The following is a 19540-nucleotide window of genomic DNA, read 5'->3' as shown; positions in this document are numbered from 1 at the left end:
ATTATTTACATTAGAAAGAGGGAGGTTGAGGGGATCCTGATTGAGGTCTACAAAATCATGAGAGATATAGACAGGGTGGATAGCAACAAGCTTTTTCCCAGAGTGGGGGACTCAATTACTAGGGGTCACCATTTCAAGGTGAGAGGGGAAAAGTTTAAGGGAGATATGCATGTAAAGTTCTTTACACAGAGGGTGGTGGGTGCCTGGAACGCGTTGCCAATGGAGGTGGTAGAGGCGGGCACGATAGCATCATTTAAGATGTATCTGGACAGATACATGAATGGGCAGGGAGCAGAGGGATACAGATCCTTGGAAAATAGGCGACAGGTTTGGATAGAGGATCTGGATCGGCACAGGCTTGGAGGGCCGAAGGGCCTGTTCCTGTGCTGTAATTTTCTTTGTTCTTTATTTGTTAAGAAGGCACTGAGAACTAGAACGCTTCGCTTCCCTTTCATAGGGACTTTGGTTCACGGCTTTTGATGGGATTGAATGTTTCCCCTTGTGTCATGTTAGATGGCAAAGTCAGAAGTCACATAACACCAGGTTATAGTCCAACAGATTTATTTGAAATCTCTCAAGCTTTTGGAACGAAGCCCCTTCATCAGGTGCAGTGAGAGATAAAAAGATCATACAACTAGTGTGAGTGGATCTTTTGATCTCTCTGCCTGTAAATTGTGTAAGGTGTACTCTCATCTATCACTGCACCTGACGAAGGGGCTGTACTCCAAAAGCTTGTGTGATTTTAAAATGAACTTGTTGGACTATAACCTGGTGTTGTGTGACTTCTGACTTTGTCCATCCCAGTCCAGCACTGGCACCTCCACATCATGTTAGATGGCAGTGTGGGCTTGACCACATTTCTGTTTGGAATAATGTCCCCACTACTTTCTCCATATGCTGTCTCTTCTGGCAACACATTAGTTGTAACCCACGGGATAGCAATCTGCTATCAGCTACCACCAGGAATTCGGAATCTGTGGTTATCGTCCTTCCAATCCTGGAAGAAGTCAGTCCATTGGATCTGCACTTTCCTGTACTACCAAAACAAAGATTAGCAACTTGACAGTGGGTGAGGGCCGTTAAATGTGAGTCAGCTTCCCATCTTTGCATTGTCATGCCAATATACTCTGAAATGTCACTCAGCAAGTAGTTTCTAAAATTGCGGATTCAGTCATCGAATTGATGTTGCTAACCTAAAATGGTATCCATTCAAACTCCTAATAAACTGGGGTGCTTTTCCAAAACAAAAGGCCATGAGTTAAAATCCCAGAACTGTTTGATCAGTTAAACAAAATCTGTCATTTGTTAAACTGTTCAGGTTGTGATTTTCAAACATTTAACTTGGGGAAGGATTACAAGAGAGAAAGGAGGAGAAAGCTTTAGGAAAAGTCAAAATCCAAAGTATTGGATCATCGTCTCCTGACTATATTTGATAATGAGTTTTGGGTAGATGCTGATTTCAGATTACCAATTTTGGTCTGTCACATCAGACTTGATCTTCTGGATCCCTGAATGTCCAAAATGCAGTCTTGAGCTTGTACAGAGTGAGCCCATAGCATCTGGCTTTCAGTTGTAGTGCTGCAGCTGCTGTTGATCTGGCTGCCCTGGAGAGGGGAAAGTTTCAGGTGCAGTTCCTACAACTCCTCACTGTCTGCAGTCGTGGTTTGTAATGCTGGTGAGCACAGTATCTGGCCCTTCATAATCACATTATCTATTTGTGCATGGTTAGTCACTCAAAGGAGCCGAAATACTGGGGAGCTGTCCAATATGTAGTGCAAAATGGCACCTTTGCTGGAGGTAGATGGTGTTTTTGAATGCTTGCTATCTAATGTTGTGCAGGTCCTGGGGATTGTTGTTGGAGTCCTGCTACAAGATCACGAAGTACGTCAGAGTGAATTTCAGCAGCTGCCATATCATCGAATCTTCATCATGTTGTTGCTGGAGCTAAATGCCCCTGAGCATGTGCTGGAAACAATCAACTTCCAGACACTGACTGCTTTCTGGTAAGTGTTTAAAAAGGAAGCATATCTCCCTATTTCATTCATGTTGTCAAAACACTATAGTGGAAATTCTTAGTTACTGAAACAATGCAGTGTCTAAAATTCAAAACTCATTCCGCCTGGAATGGCTAATGAACAATTGAGAAGGATTCAACAGGCTGTATGGTAGAATTAAAGGTTTGGAGAACTCTGAAGGAACGAACTGTTTGTATAATTGAAAATCACTTGAACAACTTAAAACCTACAGCAGCTCACCATGTGTAAACAGTGCATTTAAGTGGTCTCCAGTTGTGCTGTTTGTCTATATTCAATTAACTGGTCTTTGCTGAAGCTGATGTACCTCAGCTGTTGTCCTGGCATGCAGGAAGCCAGACATAGTTCCTGTATCAGCTTGACATCCTGTCTTTCTCGCTAGATCACATCAGGAGTTTGAATGACTTTGGAATTAGTCTCGACAATAGTGTTTCCATGGTTTAGTGGGTATTTACTCATTGTATGAGACAGCAAAAGGCTGCGTTACTCCTCTGTTGTCCTGAGGGAATTAAATTGAAAAGGGACACCATAGCAGTTTATCCAGCCACTCTTTTTAATCTGGCACATTGAGACTATTGAGTGGCTGAGCACCTCACTGTTGTAGGGTGAAAGTTAACAAAGGGCTAAAAAGAGCCCTCACTGCTGGTTTGTTTACATGAGGTTAGACAAGCTTCAAACCAATGATTCAAAAGAGCTTGTGTACTTCAACATGAGTTGAAAGAACAGCATATAGATTGCTTTTGCATTTCATTTTAAATTGCACTTCTGTTAATCACGATTGAGCTTGTTACTGGGAATCTTTTTAACTGTGTTTTTAGAAGTTATTGTTAGCCAACTGATTCCTCTCTTCAGACATAAATTCCAATGTCCTTTTCCTGTGCAGCAACACATTTCACATTTTGCGGCCTACTAAAGCTCCTGGCTTTGTCTATGCCTGGCTGGAACTGATTTCCCACCGGATCTTCATTGCAAGAATGCTGGCGCATACACCCCAACAGAAGGTAAGCTAAATGCTTTCAGTATCTGTACCACTGGACTGACTGCTGCTACAGTTCATTCTTCTCTACCTTCTTTTTTCATACAGCAGAGAGATTTCTGCATTGCCTGTCAGTAAATGAGTGTCCAGGCGTAGCTAGATGTTCATTGAGTATCTGTAGCACAGCAGGAAAGGCCTGGGCTTACACGCTAGCTGCAGAAAGCTGGAGCAGTGATATTGATATTACAATTAACCTTCATGCAAGGGAGGGATGAATGGACTAGAGTTCACCTAGCCTTGCTTGAAGTTATGAATGAGAACAAGCTGAACTGAAGGTACCTACTGCCCTCCTGTTGCTGTTAGAGATAGCAAGCACTCATTGTCACAGCTCTCAGATGAATAATAGCTGCTTGGAGGACGTCATTCAGCAAATTCAAATGTGTGTGAGTGAGTGACGCAGTAACATTCAGTGCTGTTTTATCTATCACCCTTATTCTTAGGTCAATAACAATGTGTGCACAAATTTTAATCATCTTATGAGCAAGAATTTTGATAGAGCAGTAGAATGGTTACACTAGTTTCTGCAGCTGCATGCTGTGGAAGTTAAGTTAAATGAGCCGGATGCCCATTGGCAAAAAGGACAAGGTAAATAGGACCAGTTTGGAGCTTGGCTAATTCATTTATTATGCCCCAGGTTAATTTTTAATGATGCTTTATACATTGATTTGGGGAGCTGAGTTCAGATTTGTGCTAGATTATTCTGTTGTGTGAAGTAGTATACATTTTGTTGTTACGAAGCATGCATGTAGAAACTCCTAGTATTTTGTAATTGCATCGAATGTAGAGGTATCACTTCTGTATTCTGTCCTCCAGGGCTGGCCCATGTATGCCCAGCTGCTGATTGATCTGTTTAAGTTCCTGGCTCCTTACTTGAGGAACGTAGAATTGACAAAACCTATGCAAATTCTTTACAAGGTGAGTGTGTATACCATAATACAAAGAAAAAACCAACAATATTCCTTCTTTGAAGAAAGCGCGTTTCTAAAAGTTGGAACAGAGATTGGGTGCTTTGAATATATTCTATGACATTGTTTACGGCTTGTTGCAGTATGTGTTGCGCAAGAAATACTGTGCCATACGTTGCAGTGCCATGGGAGGAGCGGGAAACAAAACCATTGGATAACCACAGGCGAGCATATTGTGGATGTACAGTAGTTGGTTATAAACCAGTAATAGAGGCACAGTAGTACACATCACTAGCCTCTAGTCCTGTTCCAGGATGTGATGGTTGACAGAGTTTGCTAAAAGAAGGTCCATTACACTGGGTTAAGAACAAGCATTATGTTTCTAGTGATGGGATTTTTGTGTTTCAACAGCACCATCTTCAGGCTTTTTCTGTGAATTGAAGCTAAGTTACCATCGGTGAAATTAACTGACTATACATTTAGACCTTTTGAGCTGAAATGTTTTGAGGTGCAGAGTTTCGGCTGATTGCCCAAGGATTCACGTTTCCAGGGTTCCAAGCAAATGACTGTTCAGTTTCAGGTCCATGTTTTCTTAAGCATTGAAGCTTCAATGTCAAAAGAACAAGGTAGATTACCATTGTGAATGGCACTATTAATAATTACTGAACCCCTTCTTATTTCAACATTGTTAACATTTCATGTGGAGAATTCAGTTTTGTGTCAATCTTGCTGACAAAAAGAGCAGACCTTTAGAATAGCAACAATTTAGCTTCTAAACATACTACGAAGTGTGCTGAGCAAAACACTACCATTGGCTTTTACTGGAGTTCCTAAATATTTTTTGACTGTCTGAGAACATAGAAACAAATGTGGAATTTGTTAAACCTCTCTGGGTATTCTGCACATAACAGGATTAAGTTTTTTTTTAAGTTAGAACCTAAATGTTTTTAATACAAGCCCCTTCTTCATCTAAATAAAAACTAAAAGAACTGTGGATGCTGTAAATCAGAAACAAAAACAGAAATTGCTTGAAAAGCTCAGCAGGTCTGGCAGCATCTGTGGAGAGAAATCAGAGTTAACCTTTCAGGTCTAGTGCCTCGAACTGAAACGTTAACTCTGATTTCTCTCCAGATGCTGCCAGGCCTGCTGAGCTTTTCCAGCAATTTCTGGTTTTGCCCCCTCTACATCTCTTCATCTGCCTGCCTGCCCCTCCACTTTTTAAAATGCCACTGCACAAATTCCGTTTTGCTACTTGTAATCAGTTTCTTGAATTGTAAACTGCTGCTGTCTCAAAAAGTCACATTTCTCCAGAGCAGGTAAGAAGTATTTCAGAATGAGAGCGTCTTTCCTGAGTTTTCTGATGTTCCACAGACAGTTGTTACCTTGACAATCTTTCTGCTGTGTCTAATCTGGTTTTGAGATCACTGTTTTATCTTTATAGGGTACACTGCGTGTCTTGCTTGTCCTTTTGCACGACTTTCCAGAGTTCCTTTGTGACTACCATTATGGCTTCTGCGATGTGATCCCACCAAACTGTATTCAGCTGCGTAATCTGATCCTGAGTGCCTTCCCAAGGAATATGCGGCTGCCAGATCCATTCACACCGAATCTAAAGGTACAAGATGGCATTTCCACCAAGGGGTTTGTATTGTCTGATTGATAAAATGAGAGCGCATTGATGCTGAGTATCCATGTCGCAAATGATCCTGGATTCATAATTTCCTAAGCAAACCTCCTTAGTGTGCAATAACCTAGTGTAGTTTGAAGGATGCCTTGCAACAGGAGCTGACACAGTTAGTGAGAGGTTTGTGTATACTGCTTAATGCATCAGAAATTCAATGCCTTTGTGCTTTTAGTTGTTTATACTGAAAATAATTGACATTTCACAACAGTTTGTGTCAAGTGGGGATCTATCCACTGGTTGGAGTCATGTAGGAACATAGGCATGTAGGAAGGTATTGTTGTTGGTCATCTGGGACATCTTTGCAGGAGTTCTTCAGGATAGTGTCCTAGGCCCAACCATCTTCAGCTGCTTCATCAATGACCTTCCCTCCATCATAAGGTTTAGAAATTCACTGATTACACACTGTTCAGCACTATCTGCAACTCCTCAGATACTGATGCAGTCTGTGTCTAAATGCAGCAAGACAGAGACAATATCCAGGTTTGGGCTGACAAGTAGCAAGTAACATTTGTGCCACACAAGTTGTGGGCAATGACCATTTCCAACAAAAATCAAACTATTGCCCCTTGACTGTCAAGGTATTGCCGTCACTGAACCCCCACTATGAGTACCCTGGGGGTTGTCATTGCCTAGAAACTGAATTGGACTAACCATATATGAGTACAATGGCTACAAGAGCAGGTCCGATGCTAGGGATCTTGCAATGAGTAACTCCCTTCCTGACTCATCAGAGCCTGCCAGATACAAGTCAGGAGTGTGATGAAACATGCAACTTCAAAAACACTTGTGAAGCCTGACACCATCCAAGACAGAGCAACTTATATGATTTGGCACCACATAACACAAACCTCTACTCCCTCCATCATTGATGCTCAGCAGCAGTATGTACTATCTATAAAACACACTGTAGAAATTCTCCAGCTCCTTAGACATCATCTACCAAACCCACCACTATTACCCTCTGGAAGGACCAGGGCAATAGATACAGGGGGAAACCACCCACCAAGTTCCCTGCCAAGCCGCACACCATCCAGATTTGGAAATATATCACCATTTCTTCTGTGTCACTTGGTAAAAAAGCTGGAGCTCCCTCCCTCATGACATTGTGGGTCTACCTACAGCACATGAACTACCACAGTTCAAGAAGGTAGCTCCCTACCAGCTTCTCAAGGGCAACAAGGGATGCGCAATAAATGCTGGTCCCATGAACAGCTCATGAATGGATTTTTTTAAAAACTGAAATATTAACCTGTACGTTTTTACTAGTTTGTTGAATTTTCACATTGAAAGTTCATTCAAAATGAGACTCACCCCACCTGGGACATTAAAACAATGTCATATGTTTTATTTCCCTTTTAAAATGCTGGTTAGCCTTTATACTCCAGTATTTTCTGTTGTTTGATTTGCTGTAATTCTCGCTTGTCTTTTTTAAAAGTCTGTACGTGGGTGAGTGACTTTGTGCTGATTTTTTTCCCTGTATGAACTGGAGGGCTGTAACTGTACAGAACTGATGTCTGTGTTTAGTAGGTGGTTACCACTAGGCATACTGAATTACACTGCTGTTCAAACCCCGACTCTGTGTTTCCACTGTGTGGCAGGTGGATATGCTGAGTGAAATCAATATTGCTCCTCGGATATTGACCAACTTCACAGGAGTGATGCCACCTCAGTTTAAGAAAGACTTGGATTCCTATCTAAAGACACGGTCACCGGTCACCTTTCTCTCAGAGTTGCGCAGTAACCTGCAGGTAAGCAGGACAAGGGTAATTGCATCTTTTTTTTCTTTTTAATGAGCTAGTTATTGAATTCTGACTGTGCTAGAGACTCTGCTGCTCTTGGCTTTTCTGACAGAAATTATACAAGTATGAACATGCTGCTATAGACACAAGCATGCACTAAGTCTTGTTAGTTACTTTTGTTTTATCCATGCTGACGTTACTTGACTGAGTATGTGAAGTTACTGGATAAATAAGGTCATCAGCCAAACATCAGTCACATTTGAGCAAGATGTGGAAATGGGGAGCTGATTATGTGCAAGAAACTCATCCTGTCCCAACCTGCTTTAAAAATCAACACACCCGAGTTTCTTAGTGGTAGATTTGGCCTGTGCCGTTTGCTTGATTGTCGGTTGTAAGAGCAATCCACTGTAATAAAGTTTGAATAGGAAGAGATATAATCTGGTGTAAAATTGAGCAGTGATGGAGTTGAGTCTCACTGTTGAAGTTGTGAAAGTCCTTTATAAGTCAAATTCAGTAACTTGTGTTCACATGACAATTCAGCTTCCCAGCAATACTGTGTAATAATTCAGTGTTTGAATATCTATATATAGCAAGGAGTTTTACTTTTTTTCAAATTGGCATGCTGTGACCATGCACGCTGAGCTACCTAAGAAAATGACTGAAACTGTTTCAGACACTAGAAGTTGTAGTTCATGATGGAACAGAAACACAGCCTATGGAGAGAGAAAACAGTTACAATTTCAAGTCCAGTATGAGTCATCTTTTTAGAATGGAGCAGAGGAGGAAATGTCGTGCCTCTTATATTCGTGAAAAGTCAAGAGAGGCTATTAAACACTCTCTTTTTCTCATGTCTTATTCCAACTCTCATCTCAAAACACCCAACAACACTGATTACTTGCTGTCCATATATACACCCAGCCAAGTTCTTGTGGGGTGGCACAGTGGCTCAGTGGTTAGCACTGATGCCTCACTGTGCCAGGGATCCAGGTTCGATCCCCAACTCAGGTGAGTGTGTGGAGTTTGCACATTCTCCCTGTGTCTGTGTGGGTTTCCACCAGGTGCTCCGGTTTCCTCCCGCAGTCCAAAGATGTGCAGGTTAGGTGGATTGGCCAAGCTAAATTGCCCGTAGTGTTCATTAGTGTGTAGATTAGGTGGGTTACAGGGGAAAGGAGTAGGGATGAGTCTGGGTGGGATGCTGTTCGGAGGTTTGGTATGGACTTGTTGGGCTGAAGGGCCTGTTTCCACACTGTAGGGATTCTATGATTCCAACCTTCTCTGGACCCCTTCCATAACCAGCATAGGTTCCTTAGATACGAGGCCCAAAACTGTTCTCTGTATTCCATGACGTGGGGTGGACAGGGTCAGAAATCACATGACACCAGGTTATAGTCCAACAGGTTTATTTGAAAACACAAGCTTTCGGAGTCTTACTAGCACTTGAAGAAAGGAGTAAGACTCCGAAAGCTTGTGTTTTCAAATAAACCTGTTGGACTATAACCGGGTGTCATGTGATTTCCGACCTCCATATTCCAGATATGATCTGACCAGAGCCTTCTACAACCTCAGTACTACATTCCTGCTCTTCATTCTCGCCCTCGCGAAATGAATGGTAACATTGGCAATAAGGAAGGCAAATACAATGGAACCTGTATTTAACCTTGGGAGAATCCTGAACTGGGACTCCCAAGTCCCTTTGTGTTTCAGATTTCTGAAGCCAGTCCCCATTTAGAAAATAGTCCATGCCTCTATTCTTCCTACCAAAGTGCATAACCTCGTACTTTCCTACCTTGTATTCCATCTGCCCACTCTCCTAGCCTGTCCAAATCATTCTGTAGCCTCCTCAACTTCCTTAACGTTACCTGGCCCTCCACCTATCTTTGTGCCATCTGCAAACCTAACGACAATGCCCTAAGTTTCTTCCTCCAGATCATTACTGTATAATGTGAGCAGTTTCCCCAACATTGACCCCTGCAGAGCTCCACTAGTCACTGCTGCCATTCTGAAAAAGACCCCTTTATCCCCACTCTGCCTTCTACACATCAGCCAGTCCTCTATCTCTGGCTTCCCACTAATCTTCACCACAATGTATGCTTTTTCTCATGTTTTTATAATTTCCCATCTTTTGCCTCCTTCCCTTCTTGAACAGGGGAGTTACATTAGCCATTTTCCAGTCCTCTGGGACCCTCCTTGATACTATTGATTCCTGAAAGATCACCACCAATGCCTCTACAATCTCCTCAGCTGTCACCTTTAGGACCCTGAGGTGTAGTCCGTCCAGTCTGGGTGATTTATCCACTTTCAGATCTTTCAGCTTACCCCCAGAAAGTCCTGCCATTGCTGCTCCACTGTCTTCTCTGCTCGGTTCCCCTTTCAATCAACTCTGGCCAGCTCCTCCCTCATGTCTTTATAGTTGCCTTCATTCGATTGTAATACCGTTGCATCTGGTTCATTCTTCTCTCTGTCAAACTGCAGGGCCAATTCATATTATGGTCACTGGCTTCTGGGGTTCCTTCACCATCAGCTTCCTAATCAAATTCCTCATGACACATCAAATCCAGAATTCCCTATTCCTAGTGAGCTCTACCACAAGCTGCTCCAAAAAAATCCTCTTGTAGACATTCCACAAATTCCTTTCTTTGGGATTTGCTACCACCCTGATTTTTCCAGTCTACCTGCATATTGAAGTCCCATAATTATTGTAATAGTGCCTTTCTGATATTCCTTTTGTTGGGCCCACTGCAGTGCTCCACTGAGGCTTGGTGCAGTCTGGAAAACAGCATCTCATTTTGTGCTTCAGGACCGTGTCGACTTCAAGACTCTGAGCTCAACAGTTTTGGAACCTGAGCACCTTCCCCTCTGTCCTTTAACTATCCCCACAACCCAACCCTGTTGTTATATGGGCTGCTTTCAGCACAGCCAACCCATTTCCACCTACTTATGCTCCCCATTGAGTTTTGCTTCTGACTGTCACTCTGGGGTCTGTCTATGTCTCCAACCACCATCTTCACATATACCATCACTGCTGCTAACAGTTCTGAAGAAGAATTGCTGGACCTGAAATGAAAACTCTGCTTTCTGTCCACAGGTGCTGCCAGACCACCTGAGTTTCTCCAGCAGTTTCTGCTTTTGTTACAAATGAATCACTGCTTCATAGAGGCCCACAACACACAAAAGTGCCCTTTGGCCCATTGTGTCCATGCTAGTCAAACACAACCATCAGCTATTCTAATCCCATTTGCAGCATTTGGCTCATTGCCTTGTATGCCTTGGCATTGCAAGCGTACCTCTAAATGTTATGAGGGTTTCTGCTTCTACCACCCTTACCGGCAGTGAGTTCCACATTCCCACCGTCCTCTGGGTGAAAAATGTTTTCCTCACATCTCTTCTTAAACCTCCTGCCCTGTACCTTAAATACAAGCTGTCTGGTTATTGATTCTTCCACCAAGGAGTAACGTTTCTTCCTGTCTATGCTCCTCCTGATTGAGATGTATAAAATTATGTCCCCCCTCAGTCTTCTGTGCTCCAAAGAAATCAGCCCCAGAATGTCCAGTCTCTCTTCACAGCTGAAACTCTCCAGCCCACACAACATCCTGGTAAATCTCATCTGTACCCTCCTCAGTGCTATCACATCTTTCCTGTTTCACCTGCAAGATGTGTTTTGGGGCCTTAGACCCAGGCGGTAAAAGAGCTAGATTTTCTACAATTGCGTGGAAAGGTGCCTTGAGAAGGAATGAAGTGTTTTGAATGATGGAGGAATGGATCAGGAGTGTTGCAGATAGAATGGTTCTGTCAGAATGCTGATGGGAGGGGAAGCATGGATGTGTCTGATAGTGACAGAAATGACAGGATGATCCTTTGAATGTGGAGGCTAATTGGATGAAAAGTGAGGGCAAAGGGAACTTTATCACTGTTCTAGGAGGGAAGAGAATTGGTGAAGGCACAAGTGCGGGAATGTGAGATGGGCATGGATGAGGACCTTTTGACCTCAGTCAGGGCAAACACTAGTTTGAATCAAAAGGAAACCATGTCAGAAACACAATCATAGAAGGTAGCATCATCAGAATAGATACAGCAGGGAGGAGAAATTGAGAAAATCAATGAATTGTTTGTAGGAAGCAGGGTGTGAGGAAGTATAGTCAAAATAGGTGTGGGAGTTGCATTTGAAATGAATATTAGTAAATTCCCTCCATTTCCATGGATAGGCAAAGTAAGAGCCTTGCTAAACATCAATAAGGGTAATTTCAAAGGATTGAGGGCAGAATTGGGTGGAATGGACTGGGAAACTAGCAGAAAAGTCAGCAGCAATGGCCAACAGTAAAGAAAATAGCTCATCTCTCTGCAAATGAATAAAGAGGATTCTGGAAAGCTGATGAACTGACCACGATTAACCAAGGAAGTTCAGGATAGTACAAAATTGAAAGAAAAAGTCGTAAGTATTCGTAGTCAGCCGGAGGATTGGGGAAGTTTTAAAACTTTCAAAAGATGCCCTGAAAAGTTGAGGGAGAAAGTAAACTTGAAAGCTAACTAGAAAATACTAAAGACAATAACAATCACTAATGAAAAAGTACTGGGGAGGCAAATGGAGCTAAATGCCAATAATTGCGCTGAATCTGATGATTGCATTCTAGGATTTTAAAGGAAGTAGCTGCAGAGATAGTGGATGATCTGATAGTAACCTTTCAAGAATCCTTCGATTCTGTAAAGTCCCAGAGGACTGGAAAATTGCCAACCTTTATTAAGAAAGGGAGACTATAGACAGTTAGCTTGAGATCTATGCATCTATTATAAAAGTTGTAATAGTATAGCATTTAGAAATATAATGTAATCAATCAGAGTCACTTCATGAAGGGGGATGGCTGTCTGAAAAGATAACAAACAAGATAGATAGCCAGTAGATGTGATATATTTGGATTTTCAAAAGGCCTTCAATTAGGTACCACACATTAGGCTACTTAAGGTAGCAGCCTTTTATTTTGGGGGTACAGCAAACTTTGTTTTAACTAGCAGTCTTGATAAACCGGCAAAAATGAGAAACCTTAAATACCATGCTCTACTGTGACGTCTGAGTATGCTGTAAATAAAGTATAACGGTGATGCGTATACCCGCTACATTACGTTTCTGTTGCATGCTGTGTATTTTTACATTGATGTTAGGCAGTGCGTTGATGTTTTTACATAGATTTTTGTGAGGGCTGTAGATGTGTTGAAGCTTCACTTGGTCAGGATTTACTATGGATATGCGTACCTCTCGATTATCTGGAATGTTTGATTAACCGACATACTCCTGGTGCCATAAGTACGGGTTAGTAAAAGGTTTGCTGTAGTATATTAGGATGGATGGAAAATAAGCTAACTATAGAAGACAGAATGGGGTTAAGGGGCAGGATCAGATGGCAGCCTGTAACTAGTGAAGTGTCTTGGGGATCGTGGCTCGTGCCACAATTATTTACAACAGATAATAATGACTTGGTTGAAGAAAGTGAATGTCCTATTGCCAGGTTTGCACGTGAAGCAAAAAATAGGTGAAGGGGCAAATGGTGAGGATGATAGAGCCTGCACCGGGTCTATAGGTCAGGTGAGTGGGCAAAATCATCTTTAGGCAGGTAGAATATAATGTGGGCAAATGTGAGGTTTGTCAGGAAGAATACAGCAGCTAAGTATTTTTAAAATGTAGGGATTGACGGTCCCTTGTGCATGACTCAAAAGCTAGTGTTCCATTCAAACACAATGGAGTATAAAAATGGAGAAGTGTTGCTAAGCTGTAGAAGGCACTACAGTCAGATCACAGCTGGAATACTGTGAACAGCTTTGGTCCCATTTTCTAAGGAAAAATATACTGGCATTGGAGGCAATCTGCAAAATGTTCATTAAGTTGATCCTGGGCATGAGGGGGTAGGGGGTGGTGTTGAGAGACTGGATAAGGTTGGGGAAGACATGAGCCCAGTGGGGTAGGCAAAACGGTGGATCTGCCAGGGTAGTTCCTTTTTAATTGAATTTTTGGAAGCATGTAGAAACTGGCTGTGTAGGATTTGGGAACAGAGGTGAGAAGCTGTGGAGGGGAAATCCTCAAACAGATGAGGTCCATGACAGTCCTGGAAACAATGACTTGGTTTTCGCTGGTGGAGTCATGGTCTGGGAGAGATTGGAAGAAGTGTCTTGAGAGTAGCCGCTCACCCTCTCCAAGGTAGATGGCAACAAGACTAGCCGTAGAGTTGGGGGTTTATGATGAATTTGCAATAATACGTAAGTTCGTGTTTCTCCATGTTGCTAGATTCCTATATACATCTTTTAAATCAGTCGTTTATAATATTGGAGGTCTTTGTCATATATAAATAATAATAAAGTTGCAAATTTGAGCGAACTTGAAAAATATGCATAACTGTATGGCAGCACTAATAGCCTAGCTGAATGACGCTTTTTGCTAGAACCCACCCAGCAGACCTTTGTCTTGACACCCTCAGGATTTCCTTTGTAATTTTCTATTAAACTAGCCTTTTGTTTTCCATTTAAACTGGAAATTAGACAGAAAGGACTGTCTGGACAAGTACCAAGCCTTGTATTCCTGACAGGATCGCCAGTCTCCCCCACGCCAGGAGTGAATGAAATGATGAAAGAAATGCTAACTGTGTGGAGTGAGGCAGTGCCAGCTGGGTTATGGGATGTTTTCTAAGTGTGACTTGGGTTAGGGTGTGTACAACTGTATGCTGTTCGGCCCACTCCTTGCTGCTGTTTCCTCTGGTAGTCTGACACAGTTGTAATTCTTACAAAAATTGTTTGACCAATGTAATACTTCATGCACTGTAATCCCGTTAGCTAAAATGTCATGTCTGAAGAAGATATTGGAATGCTTCAGTGGTTGTGTTGCATGCTGCTTTCCCCAGTTTGCTGATTGTTGGTGACCAGACCGAGGTTGGTATTTGGCCAGTGGATCATTCAGGGAACTGCCTGTGCAGAAGACGGTCTGGTATGTTAACCAGCCTGGACAGCAGCTGGCTGTGATGATGTGGGCTGTATTAGTCACAGTGATGCAAACTTGTTCGATGTTTCATAACTGATTTGGGTGGGGATGGGGAGTTAGTTAACCTTTTACTGGCTGATCTGCATTGAGGCAGCACATGGGGTACTGCACTTTGACTGTATCATCTTGACTTGGCAAGTGGAAAATTAATCATACCCACTTGTTTTTGGTCAGTGTCCAGTCACCATTGACTTGCGTGTTCTGCTGTCTGGGGCAATAAGTTTTTGTGGAGAATGGAGTTGCTCCTTTCTTTGTATTACAGGTATCAAATGAACCCGGCAATCGGTATAACATCCAGCTAATAAATGCCCTGGTGTTGTATGTGGGAACGCAGGCGATTGCTCACATCCATAACAAGGGCAGCACGCCATCCATGAGCACGATCACACACTCTGCCCACATGGACATCTTCCAGAACCTGGCTGTCGACCTCGACACAGAAGGTAAGGCACTGGTCAGCTTTGTGCTTTTAGATTTTGCAGTTTGTGCTCATCATCCTCTGTTACATAATAAAGATCAAGAGGAGCGCCAATCTTTTCAATAGAAAGCCCTCTGGCTTATTTTGTAAGCGTTGTTCAACTGCTCGGGCAGTAGTGGAAATGTTGCAGTTGACCTCAGCTTGTAAGTTAGAGGGTGGAAAGATCTATTTCTGAAAAATTATGCCTGTCCTCACTGTCTGAAACTTCCCTCCATTCATGCTCATTCTCCTTTTGATGCATAACCCTCAGAAAGGATTCCTATCTCTATCATCCCTCTCTGGAAGAGTTTTCATATCTTAAAGATGGTATACACAATTCAGGGGGTTTTTTTGCCTGTACCTAGTAAATGTGTGGCCTGATCAGCGGTGATAGTTTTGCCTGCTTGTCACACTGCAGGCTGTCATTCTGACAACTCGTGCCTCCATCTGGGGAGTTCGCAAGTGGACTTGCTCTCCACCATCACCACCCCACCCCCACAATCAAACGGGTTACTGCTGGTGACCCGACTGTCTGTCTGTCTGAAAACTGACCACTTTCCAGCGTGTGAAACCCAGCATGAGTCTGCACCGTTAGAGAAGATTCAAGCAGGAGATACAATCTCCTCTTGGCCCTTTCTCACCAATAGCCTGTATCCAAGAAAATGAAAACTGATATAACTCAGGGGATCTGTTTTTCCCTCCTTGTGCGCTCTTCCCCAGAGAACTACCACTTGTGATTGTCAGTCATGGCCATTTGGTTGGGAATTGGTTAATATCATCTTGAACCGAACAGTTGGTATGATGGTGACCTGAGAGAATGATCCATCATGTTTCATAGATTTCATAGAATCCCTACAATGTGGAAACAGGCCCTTCAGCCCAACAAGTCCACACCAACCCTCAGAGCATCCCATCCAGACCCATCCCCCTATAACCCACCTAATCTACACAACCTTGAACACTCTGGGCAATTTAGCATGGCCAATCCACCTAGCCTGCACATCTTTGGACTGTAGAGGAAACCGGAGCACCCGGAGGAAACGCACACAGACACGGGGAGAATGTGCAAACTCCACACAGTCTCCCAGGGGTGGAATCGAATGCAGAGTCGCTGGTGCTATGAGGCAGCAGTGCTAACCACTGAGCCACTGTCTTCTGTGTCTGAAGTGTTTTTTTTTTTGATAATGAAGCCAAATATTGTCTTGCTTGTATTCATCTCACTGGGGGATTAAATGCCAGTGTGTTAAGCAGGCACGGCAATGGAGGTGTTTTGCTCGCATTCTGAGTGTTTTTCAGTCAGGGTTTTAAATTGCTCATCTCCTGACCACCCGGGATGATCACTTTTTTGTTTTTCCCCATGTTTCAGGTCGGTATTTGTTCCTGAATGCGATTGCCAATCAGTTGCGATACCCAAACAGCCACACCCACTATTTCAGCTGCACTATGTTGTATCTGTTTGCTGAAGCCAACACAGAAGCTATCCAGGAGCAGATTACCAGGTGAGAAACAAGGATGTCACCCCTCAACTTTTGCACCTCTGTCTTTCGTCAATGCTACCTGATAATGTGGTCTCTTTTATTTTATATTGTTGTTTGGAATTGATTGTAAACCTCTGTTCGGTGTACTGCAACACATTTATCCTGAATTTGGGTTGTCAGTATTACAGATAAAGTTAGTATCGTAACCAAAGAGGGAATGAATTTACTTGGAATGGGGAGTAACAGTTAATCTTTACAGAAAGCAGCTACAGCCTGCGTTGTTTTGAGTTTAATATGCAAAATTTCATCAAGTTAACAAGTAAGATTTTACTGTCTGCATTTCCTGTCTTGATTCAAATGACCAATAAGTAGTGATGAAAATCAGAGGCTTGAATTGTGACGCTGCTGCTTTTCGGTTTCTGACAGGGTGCTATTGGAGAGGCTGATTGTAAACAGGCCTCACCCGTGGGGGCTCCTCATCACCTTCATTGAGCTGATTAAAAACCCCGCCTTCAAATTCTGGAACCACGAGTTTGTCCACTGTGCTCCTGAGATTGAAAAGTAAGTGTTTTTGGTTGCATTATTATTTCCTTGAATCCTCCTCTGATGTCAGATCTTTCGTTATTATTGAGAGAGTTTGTCTTTTGCTTCTGTAGGTTGCAGCTTATACCTCTCTCCAAATATCTGACCCGAGCCCCAGGTATGCTCTTGAACCAAACTAGTTCTTAGTTGAGAATTTTCTTGTTTCAAGCATCAGGTTGCCTTCAGAAATGCTGAGAGTCCACGCAGTGCCAGGGAGCACTGTGCAGGTGGAGCAGTCGGACTGTTCAACACTTTGTGTTATGGTTTACTTCTTTACAGGTTATCCGGTTCTAATTCCTTTCCAGTTTTACTTCTGACCTTTTCATATGTTTCCTTTTCTCCTCAACTATTGAAATGCCAAACTGCATCTTTGATAAGTCAGTTCAGTGAATTGGTCATCTTAAAAGAATATTTTATTTCAGTTTCTTTCTTCAGTTGTTCCCTTATGTAACTAAATAATGATCGAAAAATTCCATCTAGTGTGACCCAGTGTAGGGGGCATTGGCCATGGTCCCTGTTCCTTTGTACATGCACACCTTCCTCTGAGTTAACATTGAAGAGCAGGAACCTTAGCCACTGGTTTTCGTTCAGAATTAGAATCCCTACAGTGTGGAAACAGGCCCTTCGGCCCAACAAGTCCACACCGAACCTCAGAGCATCCCACCCAGATCCATCCCCCTATGACCCACCTAATATACACCCTCTACCTCCCTGAACACTACAGGCAATTTAGCATGGCCAATCCGCCTAACCTGCACATCTTTGGACTGTGGGAGGAAACCGGAGCACCCGGAGAAAACCCACACAGACACGGGGAGAATGTGCAAACTCCACACAGACAGTCGCCCGAGGCTGGAATCGAACCCAGGTCCCTGGCGCTGTGAGGCAGCAGTGCTAACCACTGTGCCACCGTGTCGCCCCTAATTTCATTCCAGAAATTATATTGTATAGGCAGTTACTGCTACACACTCACCCAAATATTATGCCTGTTAGTGTATCACACAAACATGTGAGTTGCTTGTAATGCACCACCCCCTATAATGGCATGTTAAAGATTGTAATACTGTATGAAATGTATATTGATGATTAGCAACTTTTTACACACTTGCAGTGGTATTGTGATAGGACTCCTCAGTCTCCAGTTGTGGGTTCAGGTCCCACAACAGAGGTGCAAGTGTATAATCAAGGCTGACTCTCCAGTATTGTGCTGAGGAACTGCCGCAGTGTCAGATGTTGGACCTTTCAGCTCTGATTTAATCCAGAACCTTGTCTGATCTCCTCAAATAATGCAGGCTTTTCCATGGCATTATTTGAAGAAAAGCAGGGGGGTTCTCTTGGTGTCTTGGTCAGTGTTTATCCCTCAATGAACACATTCTATTCGTTTGTTTCAATGCTGGGGTTTTTTTTGGATCTTGATGTGCATTTAAATGGCTGCCCTGTTTCCAACATTGACTACCCTTCAGAAGTGCAGCATTGGCTGTAAAGCATTTTCCTGAGCTCACTTTTTATTTGGGTTTGTCAGTAACTTCTGCGTAATGCTTGGCTGCTGTGTGTTTTGCAGGTTGTTCCAGTCTGTAGCTCAGTGCTGTATGGGACAGAAACAGGCACAACAAGTAATGGAAGGCACTGGCGCCAGTTAAAACAATGAAGAAATGCCACCTTGGACATGCAACATGGAAAAGAGTGAGGGGCAGCCTGTGTTTTTCTTGAAACTGACATTGGTCGTGTAACTTGTTGGTTCTTCCAATCCGACGCAGTCAGCTGCATGAGTCAGACATAGGAACAGTGGTCGGTGAAGCACTGACTTCATGTTGGACATGTTTTATTTTCATTTGTCACTTGGCCAAAAAAAAAACAAATGCTGTGAATATCATTTGAAATGATATAAAAAAAACAATGTAAATAAAAGGGAGTGCAACCTTAAACTGGACTATCTCCATCTGTGCAAATTGTATTAAACTGACTTTTACCCAGTTATTCCTGTTGGCAGCTGATGACAATTGAAGCGTGTCTGGGACAGATTTCCCCCTCACCTCACCCCATCGTCCCAAATTCATCCAGGAGCTGCTCTTCATTTGAAGCAATTTTCCCTATTTTGATTCGGGAGAGGGGTGGGTGGTTTTGGTGAAGAGCAATATCAATTTTTATTTGTCCTCTTTCTAATATATAGAGAGAAAGAAAATATTCTCCAGCAGAGTGGTATGGAGATGCAGTATGGTTTGCAAAAGTTTTTTTTTAATTTCTAAAGTTTTGGTCTTTAAGATGAGCAGCTCCTTCTGCCCATAAACCAAGAGGGTGTGTCCCAGGCTGAGTGCAGCATACACCATGTTAATGCGAAGGAAAACAAGAGGTTCTCCCTGAATTCTGTAAATTGTGGGATAAAAAGAGCCAGTTTTGCGGCACGGAGTCGATTAAGTTTGTAAAAAAGAAACCAAGGACCAATACAGGCCATTTTGTAAGGATTTTGAATGTTGTTTTGTAAATGTATTGGTCCATGTGTTGTATTTTGTAGTCTTTGTAGTTTCCTTGGCTCTAGTTCTGCCACTTAACACTCTCTTGTATGTAAGCATATTGTAGTTAATGCATTAAAACCCATGTCATGCAGCAA

The 19540-nt window shown here is 42.7% G+C and overlaps 1 protein-coding gene across 6 annotated transcripts in view; it reads left to right on the top strand.

Annotated features, from left to right (window-relative positions):
* cnot1 (CCR4-NOT transcription complex, subunit 1) overlaps positions 1-19540 on the top strand; it is a 92657-nt gene extending 73117 nt beyond the window's left edge. For 5 of the 6 annotated variants that reach the window (XM_048605896.1, XM_048605893.1, XM_048605895.1 and 2 more), the window contains 9 exons: positions 1840-2003; positions 2917-3034; positions 3883-3984; positions 5416-5589; positions 7257-7406; positions 14678-14858; positions 16239-16371; positions 16777-16911; positions 18494-19540. In XM_048605896.1, coding sequence (XP_048461853.1) covers positions 1840-2003; positions 2917-3034; positions 3883-3984; positions 5416-5589; positions 7257-7406; positions 14678-14858; positions 16239-16371; positions 16777-16911; positions 18494-18572 — 1236 coding nt within the window. In that variant the 3' untranslated portion in view covers positions 18573-19540. Of the gene's footprint in view, positions 1-1839; positions 2004-2916; positions 3035-3882; positions 3985-5415; positions 5590-7256; positions 7407-14677; positions 14859-16238; positions 16372-16776; positions 16912-17006; positions 17051-18493 lie in introns of all 6 variants that reach the window. The other variant, XM_048605894.1, reaches the window with a different exon arrangement.

Source organism: Rhincodon typus, chromosome 15, assembly GCF_021869965.1.
Source record: "Rhincodon typus isolate 14 chromosome 15, sRhiTyp1.1, whole genome shotgun sequence".
Classification (NCBI taxonomy): Eukaryota; Metazoa; Chordata; class Chondrichthyes; order Orectolobiformes; family Rhincodontidae; genus Rhincodon; species Rhincodon typus.
This window is presented reverse-complemented; position numbering and strand designations above follow the sequence as displayed.